Below are 21,054 nucleotides of genomic sequence, written 5' to 3'. Positions count from 1 at the left end.
AAAAGAAAGAGAGGGGATATTCAAATCTATCAACTATGAATCTATGAATTCATGATTTCCCGCTGACAAAAACAAAACAAAAACAAAAACAAAAAAAACAGGCGCGTGTTGTATTAAAAGGCTCACAGCTGAGAGTTTTGGACAGAAATTTGCCGTTCGAAGCCTCGACAGTGGCAGCTAGTCAAATGCACAACCATAAAGAGACTTCCAGAAGAATTGAAAGTTCCATCACCCGAGGCGACGCTCCCGCACAGGCCACACACCTTTGACCCAAAACATCACAATTCTTCCATCTGGGCAAATGCACACGCACGCACTCATTCACAAATATGAAACTCATTTGCTGGCAATACAGACATTCATATGTATCCCCCCCCCCCCCCCCCCCCCCCCCCCACCCCACCCAAAAAGTGAGGTGATACTGAAAGTGATAAGGAATGGTGACACAAAGAAAAAGGGCACAATCATGTATTTGGGATTCGTCCCTTCATCAGCGTACACTTCCTGCTTTTCAAAGAGTCAAACTGATGCGAAAATTATTATTATTATTATTATTCTTTTTTTTTTTTTAAAAAAAGGTGCTTAATGCTCAGTGACGCACACACTCAAAGGACATGGTGCACTGGATCTCTCCTCTTCAATGAGTCGATGTTGTTACAGTATATGACCAGGAGAGGGCAGACTCCACCACGAGTAAACTAAGTCTCTGAATAGCGTCACATCACCCCACCCCCCCCTCCGACCCCCCACCCACCATCTGGCCGGGCCCTCCTCCCATTGTCCTTCAGTCTGTCTAGGTGAGTCTGTAACATTCTCTGAGTATAACACAAACGCATCCTTCACAGTGCGGAAACCTTCACAATGTTCTGGTGGGCGGGGCCTGCTGGAAGATGGGCGTCGCCCTCGGGGGTGGTCACCGGTGGCGTGGGAATGCTGATGATGGCGGTGGTGATCTGGCCGCCCTGGCAGTTGAGTGGCGCTGGCTCATCCATGCGCAGGTTCAAACTGGAGCGGCTAGGAGGCGAGGGAGAGCAAAGAATGGAACTCATGCAGATGCTTTGCAAATCTCAAATGATCAATGTGACATTTGTGAGGTCACTGATGTTGGCTGAGAGGGCCTGGCCTCACTATCTCCATTCTGGTTCATCCAAAAAAATTGTTTGACAGGGTTAAGGTCGTACTCAGTCTTGGTAACATTGGAACTTTCATATCGGGATCATGTTATGCGTCGACGTCAGCGATCCCACCTGGTGCTGAGGGGCTGAATGTGGATGGTGCTGAGCTCCTGCAGGCCTTGTTGGTGCGTGTGCGTCAAAGGCTGCATGTGCGCCGGCTCGCTGGAGTTGGGCAAAGGGCTGTGGTGCTTCTTGCTTCTGCGGGTGCAGCAAGTGCCCGTGACGCCCTCTTGGCTGGAGTGTGACGGGCTTCGAGACGGGTAATTCTGAAGTCCCGCCTCCAGGTAGCTCTGTTGGTAATACTGCTCATCCACAAACTCGTGGTTCTATGACCATCAAGAGATCCAAAAAAAAAAAAAAAAAAAAAAAAAGAAGAAAGTCAGAATTTCCACAATTTGACAGCTCGATTTCTATTTGAATCCAAATTTAAAGTGCTGAATGTAATGTAAAAATAATACATTTTTGCTTCATAAAAAGTATATGTCAGACTTCATACAACAACTAAAAAGAAACTCTATAAGAGTACGTTTAAGCTTATAATATTGCCCTTTCTAAAGAGTCTGGATATTTAGGTGTGTTCATTTACTCATATTGAGTTGACTCAGTGTCGGCGTCAGACATGCGGGGGCATTAGGTCATTCCGCCGCTCCATTAACGGCACACACACACATTAATTGTTACGAATAGGTGTAACACGGCAGGCAATAGTTTCTATCATTTTTATCCCTATCTCACTGCTAGTGCCTCAAATAAATGGATTTACACATTATAATTTTTTGGGGATTAAGATTAAAGATTAGATTTAAAAAAATAGAAAGGTTGGCACAAAAGCACTATACTCTTATGCTGCCGACACTTAATTTACTGTATTATAAAATAAAAAAAAACCAACATATTTCTATCGGGGTCTGGGTCTGGTCCATAATTGATTAAAACAATTTTTTAACAGAGACGCGGACATGTCTTCTATTGATTCATTTTTTTAGCTGAGCACCAAACATGTCCACATACAGTACTGGAGTGTAAAACACCGTCTGCAACTTAGAACTGTTTATCTGCAATTAGCATCGGAGGAGGTGCAACATTAATATCTCGAAAAGATACAAATTGTTAAAAGCTCATTCTGTTAATTAACTATTGGGCACTTGTAAACTCACAGTGGTTTTCTCCAAACAGGTCAGCAGGTGATGGTGCTGGCTCTCTAATAGAGAGGTGGACTTACTTAACCTTTGTTCCTCCTCAGTAGAACCCTGTGACGACACACGCACGCACAAACGATCCAAAATGAGCGGCATGCCATCTTGTCTTTGAGGAAGACAGGAACCAAATGTGGCGTGTCACTACCTGATCAGAAACGTTCATCTTGTACGGAAGTTGCTGAAGTGGGAGAGAAGAAGAAGAGACAGGCAGTTTTACTTGTGTTTGGAGTTCAGCACCGAGATCAGAAAGCTGTCACAGCCTCAGACGTGCCAGGCAGCAGAAGCAGGGTCACATTATCAGCGTGAACCCCGGAGGCACGTCTGCTGAGATCAATGGAGCCAGAACATTGATTTGTGCCCCTTATGGATATACAGTGCATTACATTGCATGCAGAACATTTTGCCTCTGGCTCCTTCACCGACAAGGTTGCCGACAGGGAGTTTATAACGACTTGTTTCCCATAATTATTTCTTTTTCCAGTCATGTGTTTATGTGCCTGAACAAAAAGGGTAATATTTCTGCTTCTGTGGTGGCTCGCCATAAAGTAATGTGACTAAAATAAACAACACAACCACAGGCTGATGTGCACCCTCTAACAAGTAGACCAACTGGAGAAAAACAAATAATAATTCTGTCATCATATTTTTTTCCAAACACATTATTATTTTTTTTAATGAGTCCAAATATTAATTTCAAGGGTTGTTACTTCAATGCAATGTTTCCTTTTCACTTATGCATCTTTAACAATTATCTCACTAGTTTTTGTGTATTCAGTCGGCATACTTACACGTATGACAACAGCTGCCAATTTAACTTTAGCTGCCACAATTTTATGGAAACATTCGCTTGTGCTAAAGAGCTCATGTTCTACTTTTGTTTCTTGCGAGTTAGCGGGATGATGCAAAAAAAAGTACTCAAATAAACTGGGCAAAAGTCGAGAGACAGGCGAACCCACAAAGATGACATATAGATAATTGTAAAGTACTTTGTGCTACATTTTAATGCATGAAAAGTGCTGTAGAAATTAAGTCTGATGGGTGGATTGATTGATTGTTAAATGCGCCAATTTTGCAAAGATACAATGCCAAATAAGTGGCAAAATGGACGCTATAGGAGCTCTTGGAACTGATTGAATCATTCTTTCCGAGGCTGCTCAGACTCAAATTTCGGAGTAATGGCGATTCGGACGTTTGGAATGTTTGAATGTAAGGAGCGGTCAAGCGTAAGCGTTCGCTGGTCTTACCGTAAGCTCCAACGCTTCGTTAAAGAGGCCGTTGCGCTTGCTGTGGAGGAAGGCACTGGAGCTTCCTTTCTTGGATATTCGAATCCTGGCCAGGCGAGCTTTCTGCAGGAAACATTGATAATGATGTCAGTTGGAGGCTGCACCACCTCCAGCGTGAGACTGATTGGGGAATCATTCTGACATCTCCCACTGATGGGCTCCAACACTTTCACATGCTCCATGTATTAGTTGTGATCTTCTGGTTCAAATCAAACATATGCTACTAGATTATTCCCTCTGATCTCCTGTGATAACTCACTCTGATCCCCTCGCTATACTTATGAATGATTTATGGTCACTGCGCGACAACACACATTCCTTGGGAAGAAAATGACTGAGAGCGGAAGCGACAAGGATCGGTGAAGGTAGAACGGCAAAGAATTTAGCGGAGAAACGCATCAATTGAAAACGTGAGTCAAACTGATCAAGCATCTAAGACCATTCATTATTTAAAAAAATGTTTTTCATTGATTATCCCACCCATACAGCATATAGTGCACGCATTTCAGATCACTCCATGCTAATATCGCCAGTTCCTTAATAACAATGAACGATCCCCAGGACTTCGGGACCAAAGTGTCGTTACAGATCGATGCTACAGTATTACAGGAGTGTGAGGAAACTATGGGCGTAGATGGCTTTCATTAACACGTGAATGTACTGTAGACAAGACAGTAAAAAATAAAAAGCATTATACCTATAAAACCATTCTATCACTCGCTAATTCCCAAACGATTGCGGTTAGGGAGGGAACACACACACACACACACACACACACACACACACACGTTTAAAAACACTTCATGACCGCATTCATCATCAACACATCGTAAATTTGTGTTGAAGAGCACTTTCAAACCTACGCACCAAACTATATTTAATTTCACCACTCCATAGAATTGGCTGCAATGTAAGAGTAGATTTGCACCATGTTTTTAAATATCTGCTATAGTCACACCTTTTAACTATAACAAACGTGCGAGTGCTACATTCTGCGCGGTAACAAAAAAAAAAAAAGTGTCAACCTTGAGGCAGTGCAACAGCAGTGATTATCTTTCTACTGCGACAAACAGTAAACAAAGATAAACACTGCAAAGTTAAACTCGGCCAGCGTGTTGTTTGCATTCGTGATGAAGAGTCGAGCCCAAACCAGCATCTAAATGGACTAAAGTGATATCATCATCGTCACTTACAGAGAGAAAAAAAAAAAAAAAAACACGTCCGAGGAGCTTTGCCTAACTGTTGGCAAAGTTAGAAAAATGTATGAAGACGCCTGCCACCCACCGAGACCTCAAACTAGCTCTGCTAATTTTTCTAAACCTGGATTACTTCCTTTTACAGGCGCCAAACACGCTTTACAGCTCCAAGATGAGATGTTTGGGATTTTTGGTTGCATCTCTCATCAACACTCTCTCATTTGCTCTTTTTCAGGCAACCCGCAGCCCCACAGCTGCAGATGACCTTTTGAATTATGGAGAAAGGAGAACATTTACATCTTTCCATGCACGACACATGGAAATGGATTGTGGAGACGGTTGGTTTGTTCAGACCGGGACGAAAGTGATATTTACACTTCTTATCTTGTATGCAGATAATGCAGAAAAAGTCATAGTCATATATGTGAGCTCTGAGACTACCACCCAAAAGTTTACCGCTTGTTGTTAACATATGACTGTCATTTTGGTGTAATCCCCTCCCTGCGCCCTATCCAATTTTTAATCTGCTTTCCTTGGCCTTTATGATTCTCTATTTTATTTTGTACATCTTGCCTGGGTATCCATAATGGTATTTAGACCTAACTAGGATATTATCACTTTTGTGCTAATATTCTAAAATCATGCAAAGCTCGACCTCTGCCAATTGGACACTTTGTTCACGATTAAATCACGCAATCAAATGTCATGAAGGTCAGGGAACTTTGAAGTCAATGTTCGACAGCCAACGAGAGGGCAGATTAGCGAGAACTGTAACGGACGACTGTGGTATCCTGTTTGCGTTGCAGCTGCGGATTTTATTCACATGTAGCCACCGGGAGTCAGAGGAATCTTGGCTCATGCTCAACTGCCATCCAGATGGATGGCTAATTGTAATGGGCACCCAGAATTAATAACAATTAGACCTGAATTAAGATAGCTGCAGAAGGGGGTGGCTCAGCACAGCAGGAAAAAATATTGGAATATACGAGAGGAGAGAAAAAGGAAGATGAGGGAGGAACACGGAAATTGATCTGGCAGCACTCCGAGCTGCCCCACCCCTCAACCTTAAAATATTGTGAAATACAGAACATGCACTTATTCTAGGAAATGATCTGAAGAAGAATGGATTTTCCAAGAAATGCAAGCGGTTGCGTGTAAAACAAGGTGTCTGCTACATTTAATGGCCAGTTATACTTGCTAATCAGTTGGCGTAATGTTGGGGTAGGTCACAAGTCATTAAAGTAATGGACCATGAAAGAACATTGCGTTATGTAGATGGCATTGGCGTATTGAAATAGATGCCATGTCAGTGTAATTTATAACTGGGGTGGGGCATTGAGAAGCAAAAAAAAAAAAAAAAAAAAAAAAACATACAACGGTAATAAAGTCCATTTTGTTTCTCTGAAGTGACCATCTTGTGCAGCGATTAACGCTTGTCTGCCAACATATTCCAAGCACATTAAATGCTTGTGATTTAGCACGCAATGAGCTGAACATGTGGTACTTGTACATGCTATAAAATGGCAACCCATAAAACTAGAGTGTTTGGATTGGAATAAAAACAATCTGTCAAGACAGACCAACCCTGACCTCAACACAACCGCGTAGGTTTAAAAATGAAAAAGCAGCAAATAAAGACTATTATAGTATAGGCTTAATATGCAATGTATTTATTATGCAGTAAATGCCATTTTATGTCCAATGACAATATATTCTGTGAACGGTGTAAAAAACAGACTTACCAGAGGTTTAACTTCCGAAATAAAATATTAGTTCAGAACAATGGAGCATTCGGTTCGGTTCCGGGTTTAAATCTCAATTTGGGCCTTTGTGTGAGGAGTTGGAGGATCTCCTTGTGCTAACACGGGTGCTCTGGCTTCCTCCCGCATTGGTGTGAATTTAAGAATCTAAATTGTTGGAGAGCTCGAAAAAACTCCATCTTACCCGTGACTCTAAGCCAGTGGTTCGCCAAGCAGTTTACACCAAACACCATGTGAAAACAATCCCCAAGTACCACCATCATGACCAACATTAAAATACAGTCAGGCAAAAACGAGACAGAGGTTTTATTCCTAAAAAGTCTATTTAATATTATTGTCAGCCACTGTAACATTATGCATAGTTTGAACATTAATGCTGCTTCAATATATGGAAACCAACTGTAAATAAATAATGATTGAATTGAAATTTATTGCAGACAAAAGTAAAAAAAAAAAAAAAAGAAAGTACCTAAATTAATGTTTAAAAAAACAGTTTTTACCGGTTAAATGCAAATGTGTTGAAATTAAAAGTTAAATACAAGTGAACTGTACTTTGGCAGCAACTCTTTTGTGAACCACTAGAGGGAGCCTCAGCGCCTAAATCGCTTGTATGAACGGTAGAAAATGTCATCCACACTCAATGCATCAATCAGGAATCAGAATCAGAATAATCTTTATTTGCCAAAAAACACACAAGGAATTTGTCTCCGGTAGTTGGAGCCGCTCTAGTACGACAACAGACAGACAATTGACAGAGAACACTTTGGAGACATAAAGACATTGAGAAAAACAGTCACTGAGAAATAAAGCCTTGCTAGTTATCTGGTAATGCTGGTACAATTATTTTATTTTATTTATTGATTTTTTTTGACAATTGTGCAAAAAGATGAAGAGTCCTCTAGCACTTAGAATAGTTCCAATGACTAATATAGCAATAGTCCGGTGCAATGGTCCGATGCAATGCATCCTCTTGTCTTAGTTCTGGCAGCGTGCAAGTCCTCAAGGGTGGGTAGGGGGGTACCGGCAATCCTTTCAGCAGTTTTGATTGTCCGTTGCAGTCGGAGTTTGTCCTTTTTTGTAGCAGCACCAAACCAGACTGTGATTGAAGAACACAGGACTGATTCGATGACCGCTGTGTAGAACTGCCTCAGCAGCTCCTGTGGCAGGTCATGCTTTCTCAGAAGCAGCAGGAAGTACATCCTCTGCTGGGCCTTTTTGGGGACGGAGTTGACATTGATCTCCCACTTCAGGTCCTGAGAGACTGTAATTCCCAGGAACTTGAAGGTCTCGACGGTTGACGCAAGGCAGCTGGACAGCGTGAGGGGCAGCTGTGGCTAAGGATGACACGAAGTCCACGATCATCTCTACAGTCTTGAACGTGTTCAGCTTTAGGTTGGGTCGGCCGCACCGCAGCTCCAGCCGCTCCGCTTCTTGTCGATATGCAGACTCGTCACCGTCTTTGATGAGGCCGATGACTATGGTGTTGTCTGCAAACTTCAGGAGTTTGACAGTCGGGTTCGCTGAGGTGCAGTCGTTCGTGTAAAGAGAGAAGAGCAGCGGAGAGCGGACACAACCTTGGGGTGCCCCAGTACTGATGCCGCGTCTGGATGAGGTGGCCTCCCCCAGCCTCACCTGCTGTGTCCTGCCCGTCAGGAAGCTGTAAATCCACTGGCAGATGGAAGGCGAGACGTTGAGTTGGAGAAGCTTGGCGTCCTTTTCCTTTTCAAATCTGCAGTTGAAGGTATTCAAGTCGTTGGCTAGTGCGCTATTGTTCTCAGCTTGGGGTGATCGTCGCTTGTAATTGGTCAGCGATTGGAATGCATGCCAGACTGATTTAGAGTCATTTTTCCAACTTTGCTGCATAGTTTCTCTTTGCAATGTAATATGTAATTTAGCTTCAAAATAGCAGGCTTGCTCAGATAGAAAGGCTTAAGGAAGAGTTCCAGGTTAGTCTTGAGCATGTTTTGAAGCCACCCTGAATACACAATTGCACCATGTGATAAAGTTTCATACGTTTCTTCATTTATGTATCAAATCTGTAATGGAGCTTCATGCAGCTTCACACTGTATGGAAACACTGAGATCATTAAATCCTGACAGTCGCCTGCAGCGCAGCAGAACAGATGTGGGATAAAGCCACCACTCGTCATCGGAGAACTGTGGGGCCAAAACTGTCACGCCGTTACGTGCGACTGCTCACCGTGTTTACATTTTGTTCAACCACATTCACATGACGCGAGGTGGCCACAAACTAACCACAGACAATGCACATTAGGTTAATCATTTTGTTAATTCTATCCGTTTATGCAAGAGGTGCTGGATTATCTCAGTTTATTGTTTTTTTTCATTTTCAGTGCCTCATGTTTTGGTTTTGAAAAGCCCATAATCTTTTTTGTATGCTTTCATTATGACATGGAAATGTGTTGGAGAAGTAAAATTATGACAAGATGATGGTTCCTTGATTTGTTTCTCTAACCTTGTTGTGTGTATCAACCATTGCATCTGCCTTTGTGCGAAGATTTGTGTTGATGTATATTTACGTACATGGCAGGCGTAGCAGTTAGCGCATATCCATTACAGTTCTGAAGTTCCGAGTTCGAATCTTGACCTTCCGAGTTTTCTCCGGGTATCCTCTCAAAAAACATGCATGTTTGGTCAATTGAAGACTTGAAAAGTGTGAGCGGTTGTTTGTCTAATTTCAAGTCAGTGTTAATGCTAAATTATGGAGAAAATGTACTAAACAAATGTCTTTATTGACAAAGACGCAACAGCTGTTTCATGTCATACATGAATACAAAGCTTTCGCTTTTTGCCATCTAGTGGATGAGCATTTACTTGTTCTGCCTGTCACTGTACATCGTTGGCATAGACAAGATGTACAAAGATACATTATTATCATTAATATAAAATAATTTTCGTGCAAATAAATTGTAAAAAAAGGGAAACGGGATCATTTCCCACGACACACCTGATGATCTCACATGGCACACGATCTCCGCTATACTGTACATGTCAAGGGATGTCCAACCATCCAAGTTGACTGAGGTAGATGAGGTCAAAGGTCACATTAGCGCTCTACGGGTATGGATTTGGAAATTATTTATTCAAAGTACCTGTTGTAATTTAACATATGGGTACCTGTATTTTCCTCACAACTAATGGCAGGGATTTCTTCACAGCGCTGCCTGCTACCGTTTTTTTTTAGTTCGTTGAGTTTTTTTTTTTTTCCAGGAGCATAATGAGACCCAGTGAACATGTATTTACAGTATAGTGCACATACAAGGACATGGGCATCAGGGGCTTAGTCATACACGAGCAGATAGACAGACATGTTCTGACCTTCTAACTAGCACCTCATCTGGATTGAGGGCTATTTCAGGAAAGAACACCGTGCCCGCATCGCCTCTAGCGCTTGTCTATTTCTACGCTTGCTTAACCTGATTCTACCTCCCCTCTCGCCTTCCTTGTCACCAATCTCCTCTCTGTTTTCTGCATCCAAAACATAAAATCACTGGCTACTTCTTTAGGTATACCTGCACAATTGAATGAGCACCAATAAGTAATTTCTCATGTATAATGTGCACCCATGTATAATACGCACAACCAAAGTGGACCTAAAAATTCTGGAAAACATTTCTACCTATGTGTAATGCATTTTTACAATGCATGATTTTTCTTCTACCCATATGATTCAAACATGAAGTATTATCTGTATTTTGTTTGTTTTTTCAAAAGAATTCTAGTTAAGCACTTTATTTGAACACGTAATTATCTTTATTTACTTGCTCTTATTTGGCGGCACGGTGGACGACTGGTTAGTGCGTCAGGCTCACAGTTCTGAGGACCCGGGTTCAATCCCCGGCCCCGCCTGTGTGGAGTTTGCATGTTCTCCCCGTGCCTGCGTGGGTTTTCTCCGGGCACTCCGGTTTCCTCCCACATCCCCAAAACATGCCTGAATTGGAGACTCTAAATTGCCCGTAGGCATGACTGTGAGTGCAAATGGTTGTTTGTTCCTATGTGCCCTGCGATTGGCTGGCAACCAGTTCAGAGTGTACCCCGCCTCCTGCCCGATGACATCTGGGATAGGCTCCAGCACGCCCGCGACCCTAGTGAGGAGAAGCGGCTCAGAAAATGGATGGATGCTCTTATTTTGAAATTCACAGCCCTACTTTTATTTAGTACATTAGAAAACACTCAGTTGTGCTCATATGTTTGATTACCCAGGCAGAATTTGTAAGACAGGTACAATTCTATAAAGAAAACATGAAGGGCCAGGCAGAACACAATACATTTTATTTTAATGGTATTCAAATTAAAACGGTCAAGCATTTTCAGAAAAGCATTATCATTAAACAAAACATAACCATAAAGAAATTAATGATGGTTGTAGTTCAGTCATCAGTCGTATTTAAAAAAAAAACGATATTTCATAAATTGTGCCAGGGTATGTAAACGTATGAGCACAACTGTACATATATACAGTCATATGTACCCCTGTCAGATTGGAATGAAAGTGTAGGCTTCACCTTTCTCATAACCTCTTGGTGGCGGTGGCATATTGGAATGAAAGTGTACAGCTTTTTCATAACCTCTAGACGGCATACATTTATAAAATGCGAAAGTTTTTCCATTTTCCCCTATACCTATGTATAACGCGTACTATTGGCTTTTGACAATTTTTGGGGGGTAAAAAATGCGCATTATACACTCGAAATGACGGTATATAATGCTTACTTATTGAAAGGTCACATATTTGATCAAACCAACTTTTTGTAGTATTTAGGATGTAATATTGGCTCTATGGTGCCTCAGTAAACATGTGAAATAGGAATTAAAATGGTCCACGCATTCCTGAGTTCCAGACGTTCCAGATGAGAGGCCTGAAATCAGGTCATTGGAATTGCTTGATCTTATTCTCTGTCACGAGGGAAGATCACGACCTTCCCTTTTCGCTCGTGAGCCAGCGCGATTCCCACTTGTGCTCTCATAAGTGGGTCTTCTACACGGAGGCAACCAATAAGAGGAAAGGGGGCGGTCTTCGACAAATATGGACAAAGCGGATACAAAACTGGGTCTAACAGAAGTAGCTGCCACAGGGGCCTTTTCTGGACACTTCTATGACAAAACCAGTGTTTTTTTTTAAATGTAATTGACACTTTTATTAGTAAGTCCATGATAGAGAGTCACTCTATGGAGGTCTAAATAGACAAAATATGGGACCTTGAACAGTGTCCTTATTATTGTGGTTGCACTTTGCCGTGGTATAGAATAGCAATTAGTGCTGTTCCCCAAATTTTGGTTATTTATCTAGAAAGGCAAACTATTGGAAACAACTCTAAGTATGATGCGGTGCAGTTCTACGCAAATTATGACTACAATAATTAAAATATTAAAATCAATACTTGTGGCAGAAATATGAATGGATAAACAGTATGGCTCCCATCTCTATATTAGCACAGTACTACTATGTATCACAGGAGAATGAGGACAGTCAGGTTTGCCCATAAACTATGATTAGCAGTCCCATTTTGTATTTGGACCAACGGATGCTGCGACCAAATTTGTCACGTGCAGACAACAGCAACACAATTATTTCTCATGTCTTGGGGCCATGGCTAAAAAGGCATGCATATTCACTCCAAATATGCTTAAACCTCCCAATGTTGTACTTCAAGCATGACTTTGAGTCATATAATTTATGAATTTCCCCAAAATGTTATCCAAATGTAAATCCAAAAGGGGACACGTCAACAAAGATTACACTGGATGGTCAAATGTATTTCAAAAGGGTATGTAGTGCATCACTATACAGTCTTACACGAGGTCCATCTCAAAGAAAACTCTAACCCAACCCTGTGGAGTCCTCCAATCTGGAGGAAGTCAGAAGTGCCCTCTTGGCTGGAGGTCTGGGGGTCCGACCCTCTGGATCCCAGTTGAAGCAAATAAAAAACTGTGTTCACCTGTACCTTCTGCGCCCGCCGTTTGTCTGCTCTCTGGTTCTGGTGATAGATGCGACTAAAGTTGGACACGATGACGGGAACGGGCAGAGCGATTACCAGCACCCCACTCAGAGAGCAGATGGAGCCAAAGATCTTCCCTGCGATGGTTTTTGGGACCATGTCTCCATACCTGCAAGGGGGTGATAGGGACAAAGAGAACATTTTAAGGGTTTTACGATGCTTTTAGTACAAACCTGTCTGCGCGAGTTCAACTGTTCAGATATCATTAAGTGATTGCATGTCGTCAAGGGTGTCAAGTGATGGCCATTCCAAGAACCCATGAGTGACATGGGCCATTGAAAAAAGTATTTTTTGATTCGTGGCAAATGACGCCGAGGAGCCCAAAATGATTTTTTTATTTTATGTATTTCTTTATTTCTTTATTTTGACATGGCCCCTAATCCCCATTCAACATGACCTATTCAACACTTCACAGGCACCAATAACTTTTAGAAGCATATAACTTTATCTAGCCTAATTCTGTGTGATATTTCTGCAAGTCAGATGTGATCTCACTGTCAGTGCGTCAGGCAGACCTAACAATTATTATAGTATTTTTTTCTTGCCAATGGAGAAACCGAAGCAAGAATCAGAAAACCGCTGAAGGGAAGGTGGCGAGGGCACGAAGAAACTAAAAGATCTTCAGTCTTAAAAAAAAGAAAAGAAAACAGAGCTAAATCTGCAAGTAGTTCATTTTAGTATGTCCTACCAAATGGATTAGACCAGATTCCAAATGACATTGATTTTATGAATTAAAAATATCTCTCAAACTCCACTCCAAAGCACAATTCTAAACGTTACCAATTCAGTATCTCTACCTGGCGTCATTCAAAACGTAAGTTATTTTTCTGTATTGGCTGAGTAATTGATACGCCTCTTGCACTGGAGGCCAGTGAGTGCATGTTCTTTTCACTTCATTGCAAAAAAATGACAACATAAACCATGAGAATAAACCTAACACAAGAAGCAATGCAAGTAGAACAGTAGTAAAACTGAAAGGCAACTTGTCAAGCATCGTATCAGAATTCAAAACAAAACAAATCTTTAGTGAACGTGAGTTTGATTGGCAGCGAAAGGCTGGAAGGTGAATTCCAGCCGAGAGAGATCCGGAAAGACGGCCTCAAAATCTCGCAGGGCCTCGCTTTTGTCTGATTATCGTCACCTCTGCAGAAGGCAAGGTGATGTGTCAGACGGTGAAAATAGAAATATACTTCAGCGGGGTGCGGGTGCTCTCGTGGGGATAAAATGCATTAAGGTGCAACCGCCGAGGACTCCCCCAACTCCCTACCTCAATCATATGTGCTCTCTCTTTCCTTGTAAGATACAATCTCTACTGCAATAATAAAAAATACAATCTAATCAATAAAACGTTTTCGTGACCATAAGAAAATGCATTTCATAGAGCAGTGGCCTTTCAAGCATGATTTATGGCATCATACAATGTCGGAACACAAATTATGTTCCTACATGCAACTTGTATGACGCTGACGCACATATGCATTGACTGTATCTGATATTATATCAATCCATGTACTCAATATGAAGAAATATGCTGTGTTAAATGGGGGAAATTGAAAGAAAAAAACTGAAAAATGTCCAGTACATTCAATAAAATATATTTTTCATTGCTTCTTGTCCATCAATCCTTTGTCATCATTGTATAAATCTGTGACAGACATAAAGTACTGCACATACAATACACTGCATTACGCTGCCTTCAATGACCTTGAGTGCAGCACAACGCAAACCAAAGGTTGTTGTCATTGTTAATAATACTCAAAGAGTGGATCAAACATGTCTGTACATTGAGGGGAACAACTTAAATCGGACACGCACAACTTTTCCAAGCATGCCTTTATGGAGCTCGCCCGTTTTTTCCGTTGCGATCATTTGTTTAAGAATGTTGAAAAGTCCGATGGAAATGGCAAACGAGATGTAAAAAGGCACATTAGTCAAATGCGAAAGCCAAATGCACCTTTCACATAGTGAGCCAACAAAACAGACGATACTTGTACAAAGGAGTATTCATCCTCCCTTCCGAGAAATAATAATGGTATTTTTACCCAAATTAGGCAATAACAAGCGCTGCGTAACATTTAATCTCCTCCCCTCTTCAGAAGATCTTCTCATTAGGAGGAATGAAAAGCTAATCATATTCATCTGCAAACCGTCTATAATGGGATGCTATCAGATCGCTTTATAGAGCCTCTCCTCTTTTAATACGACAGTCAATTTGCCGGCCCCATTTAGTCAAGCTGGCCTTTCTCCGACGATAGCGTCTCTGAGCCATTATACACGGCACAGAGATAAAGATTTTTACACATACTAATAAATACAAAAAAAAAAAAAAAAAAACTGGTAGCACGTACGTCGTAGGAAAGATGCGAGTGCATGAGTGCGGTAAGCGAGGTTTGTCACAATTTCTTTCCTTCCTGCCTGGATGAGCTCTTGTGTCTGCTTCCGACTCGGGAAGACGACGGAGATGGAGAATGAGCCAAATGTTTCAAAAAAGCGAGTCAAGATGAATAAGCAGTGAAAGGCAAGCAAACTGGCAGGAATTATATTGTTTTGCAGATGCAAGTCCTTTTGCTCCTCTTGCTAAAGGTGGTGAGAGATTCTCAAATTCCACTCAGGCGAAAAAACAAATGCACATACTGCATCTGTACACGCGCACATGCACGCACACGTACACTTTCACGGGTTGAGGTGAGAAGGTCAGCCGTCGGTCAGGGTTGCCACAGCACATCCAGGTCTTAGTGTTAAATTCATAACCCCCATAACCCGCCTTGAATGACATCCAGACAATTTCAGTGATATTTATTGTTTTGCTTGAAAGGTTGTTTTTTTTTCCAGCCTCTTCATATTTTTAAATGTTCTATGAAGGCAAAATAAAAGCATAGAACATATGTTGCTATTAGATGAAACTTTAAGACACCCTTTGTTCATTTCAAAAATCCTTATCATGATCCCTGAATGGATTTTTATTCTTATTTTTTTTTAAACGTGTACTATATCAATATCACAGCTGACTTTTATTTATTTTTTCTTCCCTTACAGTATATGTGTGGTTTTGATTTGAAAACACAACAGAACCGATTTTTAATAATAATAAGGTTTGGGTCGCTTGTGATGTAACAAAATGCGTCTTCATGCAACAGATGAATTGAAACTGCTGGAAACAAAGCGTGCAATGTCGTCGATGTGTGAACAACTTTTGATAGATGGTCATTTTCCATTTCTATTTTTCAGTCGAGTGCTAATATCTGGCTTGGCATGACAAATGCATGGAATTTGTCACGAACATTAATGGGGCAGCTATGGCTCACTTGGGAGAGCGGGTTGTCCGGTGACCGAGGTTCGAATCCCAACACGAACTTGTACTCTGTTTGGCAGAGGTAATTTGTCTCACCAAATGAATACAATCTAAGATCACAATACGATTTTGTACCAGATAAATTACATATGCCACATTATGATTATTAATATTTTTTTGGTTACTTTTTCACATTTTTAAGAGTGTTATTACATGTGTTAATATTAATATAATCATTACAATATTACATATATTAATATACATAATATCATATTTTTATCACGCATTTATTATATATTATAATATTAATAATGTAGTATTCATATAATATCATTAGTTAATATTAATAAATATTTATAGTTTGTGTTATCCATTGCTCTTCTTCTCTCTCAGTATATGATACTGTATGTGTCTAATGTGTTTGTATTGTTTCAGAAAATGACATGCCATAAATGTTATGAAAAGGTATTTTAAATAAGGTATTTCTATAATGCAGATTTCACTTATTTCAGGGGCGCGGTCGGGAGCAGAACCCCAGCGATGTAGGCACAATTACTGTACTGTGTTTCCGGACTCAAGTACACAAGCACCGGTTCTTCTCTGTCAGATCATATTTAAAAACGCGGCATACCAACAACCGTCAGCACTTCCGAGCCGAGCGCAGCGACAGGCCGCCCCTCCAGACCTCCGTCCTGCAAACAACATTCATCTGGGCCGCCATCTGACGGCCTTTCACGGCCAGTCAGTCAGGGGGAAGTAACTTGGGTGATAAATTGCTCTTCAGAAGGGGGAACCAAAGGTTTACTGTGATGCAGCCGGCAAAGAGCAGGTACAGAGACACAATCAAAGAGGATGAGGAGGGAGCAAGAGAAAAAGGTCAAGATGAGAGTCGCTTGAGAACAACAAATGAAGTTTCTGACTGTGCAATGGAGACGCCGGGAATGAGAGCAACATTTGCGATCGTTTTTCATTCGGAGCCACAAAAGCTTTATATTTGAAGCGCGGGCTTCAAACTACTCGACAAAAGTGGCCGACAAGCTGTATCGCTATTGTTTTACCTTTCCACCAAAATGCTCCATTTTGCCCAAATTTTAAAGCAGTTAGGGCGACAGGGTTGCGAGCGCAATGCCTTTTCAATAGAAACAAAGTGTTTTTATTCATTTTATATTCATTCATGAATTCATCTCCTAATCTACAGATGAGAAAAAGTAGCTTCTCTCTTTCCAGCGTCCCGCTATATTCATGAGAGGGGAGACTAAGCAACACTGCAGCCAATGTTCATTGAAATGCATTTTTCTGCAACACAGAGCAAACGCAACGGGCGGCTTGAGGCAAAATCCAATTCCTTGGCTTTGCAGGCTCTGCCGTGGCCAGACACATATGTTATCTCCCCATTTGCATTTGTCAAGTGACAAGTAGAGAATCCAAGAACGAAACACACAGATAAGTTGATAAAGTGAAGGGTATTTCTCTTTCACTTCACTGCACAGCATGCAAAGGTCATTATCATCACTCACTTCACACCCAATATTATAGTGAATCATGCTGAGGGATTAACCATCATTTCTCTGCAACATACTTCCAGTTACTTACTTTGACACTTGTTTTTTTTTTTTTCCCCCTCTAATGCTGACTTTTCATATCTCTGTACTTTAAAATTTACTTTCCACCAATGCGGAGGACGTGTACTTGTCTGTGTAATTAGAGGGGATGAGCTACACAGGAAAGTTGCTTTTTTTTTTCACCCTTTGACAAAACACGTACACTCTTTCTATCCTGCACAATCCTCAGGGTTCATACTTCCAAAGGTTTGCAGACGAAAGATTGAAACATTTAATAGAAGTTGAACACAGATTCATACACTTTGGAATTGATTCATTGAAAACCAACTCTTGTGATGGACAAACATTTCCGAACAGCTTGAAGGAATTTGCGCCATTCCATGAAGGGTGAATAAAAAAAAAATAAAAAAATCAAACTAGGACCGAGCTGTTGCGACATTTAACAAATGTTCAATTGGCCTTCACCCCGTTTGCACAAAGAAGTCTTTCTCGATAATGAACAACCTCCTCTCATTCCGAAGAAATCTACAAGTGATTACAATGCAAAAGTTGACTTTTGACTCTAGGAGTCCACCAATAAAGCAGCATGAGTACAATTAGTTTTCAGGATCTGGATAAACATAAGCGCGGGGCGGCGTTACAAGCTCTGTTCCTTTATGTGCCAGCATGTGTGTTCGTATACACTCGCCTATATAATTAGTGATTACCAGACTGCTATAAACAGAATGCTTCAGTAAAGCCACACTTCCTCCACTAACCGGGAAGTGCAATTAACAGAGAACGTTCACAAACAACATTTAAATATGAATTACGCAGGGGCCTTCAAACTTGCAATGACGCCAGCCTGCATCATTCCAGATTCGCCGGAGATCCCCCGATGAACTCATTTGCGCTTCTCCCCCTTGTGCGTGTCAGGTGAGAAGCCACTTGAAATGCACGCCCGTGTGCGCACACTTCATAACAGGCACATCTCCGAGTGCTCGAACGCTTTGGAGCCTCTCGGGGGCCGCTGCGTATGTATGGATAACATCAGCGAGGCGGTTGCTGGTAATTAAAAAGCGCCGAGCCATCTATCTCCGTGAGCGGGAGTCACGTTGTGGAAGGTGCGCGGACGCCGAGGCGCTGGGACACAATTACGCTGATATGTGGTTCAATTAGACTGGCAACCAGAGAAAACTGCACTCGGCCGGATTGTGAATATCTGGAGAAATATGAGATTAATTAGCCGACGTGTAATTAAAGTGAATTGATAACCTCTGAAACACGGTGCCTCATGATATCGTTAACTTATATCAACAAGAGATCCAGGGAAAGATCGGATATGACATGAATGGGACTGTCTTCATTAGTTTAACAATACTACTATATACTGTCTAGTCAGTAAAATACAAGCATACAGTGAAGATTTCAAAGTCGTTGTCACCTTTCACAATTCCATCAGTTGGTGGAAGGACCTTTAAAACATGAACCATGCTTGTGAACACTCTAACTAGTACAAAAATAAATATTCTGAAAGAAAATCATCACATTCCTTGCCAGAAAGAAAGAATAAGGTAACAAGGAACCAAATGTTTTTGTGTACTGTAATGAACTTCATTTTGGAGTCAGTCAGTCCTCCCTTTGTCTCTCAACTGGAGCACGTAAAAGGGAGCACATAAGTACGATTCTGGCTTCCCGCCACTAAAAAAAAAAAAAAAAGATATCTCGGCATCTCCTCCCAGTGCTTGTCCCCCAGCTGGGAGCAGTGTTGCGAGATGAAAAGAAGTCAAGGAAAGATAAGACCGAAGCTGAAAGGAGTGAGGCAGAGGAAGGAGTTCAGAGGTCATCTACAGGGAGCTCAAGGTCGTAGCAGCAAGGTCACTGCTCAGCACGCCCCGGCACGCAGTTACGCAGCGATCAAAGTGAAAAAAGAGGAGTAGATGGAAGGAAAAACATGAAAAGGGAATGCCTGGGGTGAGGAGGGAAAACGGAGCAGTCGGGTCTTCGGCGATGAATTGACAAGAAGAAGAGACGAGTGGCAAAATACTTTACAGCCATTTTCCTATTATTCTAGTCATGATCGCTATTGCAGTTTTATCTTCTCATGATAATAATATTAATAATAATCCTAATAATATACAATAATATCTCATAAGTGTGACTCGATTTGCTCAAGCTACCACTTTGCCACTACTTCTGACTCGAACACAATAGCATAAAACTAAATGCTTACACAGTTCTTTCAGTCATCTTTGGGTCGGCTGCAGTCCGCCAATAATGCGGCAATTGGACACACAAATCCACTAAGAGAGTCCCTTGGAGGCGCAAAAGGCGCTGCAAGCCTGATGATGGACTTGACTACCGTATTGAACGATGAAATGTAAAATATAAAGGCGATATAAATGAATTAAAACTGCTCTGCTTTCCTTGCTGGCGCTCCCAAGTGACTCCCGAGCTGAGGCCATTTTCCTCACTACAATATATAGTTTGCTCTAAACAATTCACTCAGGTAAAACTAATCTAAAGTAGCATAAATAAGAAAGTAGTGTGGGATTTAAGGGAGAGGCACGACACAAACATTGATGTGTGCAGATGTATGTGCCACCTGCCTCGGTAAAATTGGTGTTTGTTAAAGTTTGTGAGGTCTGTGCTTCAAATATTTCAGGTCCTTGATGATGTCTGTCGTCACGGGGACTTCGGTTCTGCGGTCCCATAAATTGCTATCAGCTGCATTATTGTGTTTAGGGGAAATCCATACTTCGGTTATTATATTTGTGATGCAATCTTTGTTTTTTGTTTTTTGTTTTGGTCAACTTTAAGAAACACTCATCAGAATTATAAATACAATAAAACACATTTCCCTTAACAGTAATTTAGTAGCTGTGCCCTCAGAGGAGTTTGCAGCTCTTGAATCAAAGATGTCTCAGTCAGATTGTTTATCTCTGGTCGTGAATATCAAACACTGTTTTATGCTGCCTGATTGATTGACTGTGAGCACAGACAACAATAACTCTCATCAGTGTAAGCCACGCTGGTGCCGTCGACTGTACTGATCTATGAGCAATGTGACGGCGAGGTGGCCAATGTCACCAAGCTGCTCAATCCGCTTCACGCTCCAAAAGTCTGATCTGACCAGGAAAAAGAATCAGTCCAATTGCGCCGGTTTATGTTGTTATTGTTGTTTTTTTGTTTCAGTCTTGAAGTTTTATAATCAATCAAACACATTTGGAATGTTAGTGGTATTTTTAACATTGCTGTTGGAAGCAAAAGTGGATTTTTTTTTCTTTCCCCCTGGTAGGCAGCCTAATTAAGTATTTTTGTGCATATAATACCAAATACATTACCGTTTAAAGAATGGCTCGCCCCGATGAGGGATAAGCATGGATAAGAATTTAGAGATTCCGATTCCTTATCGATTCTCATTGGGTGAGAGAATGAAATAATACAAATGGCTTTGTTTGCTTTAAATCTGGATGGAAGATACAAAATGTCCAGTATGCACTCATAATCCGTAAGATTGGAGAAAAACAAAACACAACTGAAAGTATGTCAAGAGAACAAAACGGTTAATGCAGTTTTTGCATACGT

At 41.3% G+C, this 21,054-nt stretch overlaps 1 protein-coding gene across 2 annotated transcripts in view; it reads right to left on the bottom strand.

The window, feature by feature from the left end:
* Positions 1-788: 788 nt before the first annotated feature.
* Positions 789-21,054, bottom strand: part of kcnd3 (potassium voltage-gated channel, Shal-related subfamily, member 3) — a 93,229-nt gene continuing 72,963 nt past the window's right edge. For both annotated transcript variants that reach the window (XM_061670135.1, XM_061670125.1), the window contains exons 3-8: positions 12,574-12,742; positions 3,619-3,720; positions 2,520-2,552; positions 2,333-2,425; positions 1,248-1,501; positions 789-1,014 (exon numbers count right to left, since the gene is read on the bottom strand). In XM_061670135.1, coding sequence (XP_061526119.1) covers positions 840-1,014; positions 1,248-1,501; positions 2,333-2,425; positions 2,520-2,552; positions 3,619-3,720; positions 12,574-12,742 — 826 coding nt within the window. In that variant the 3' untranslated portion in view covers positions 789-839. The remainder of the gene's footprint in view (positions 1,015-1,247; positions 1,502-2,332; positions 2,426-2,519; positions 2,553-3,618; positions 3,721-12,573; positions 12,743-21,054) is intronic.

Source organism: Phycodurus eques, chromosome 1, assembly GCF_024500275.1.
Source record: "Phycodurus eques isolate BA_2022a chromosome 1, UOR_Pequ_1.1, whole genome shotgun sequence".
In the NCBI taxonomy this organism is placed as follows: Eukaryota; Metazoa; Chordata; class Actinopteri; order Syngnathiformes; family Syngnathidae; genus Phycodurus; species Phycodurus eques.
The sequence above is the reverse complement of the archived record's forward strand: the minus strand, read 5'-3'. Positions and strand labels throughout refer to the sequence as shown.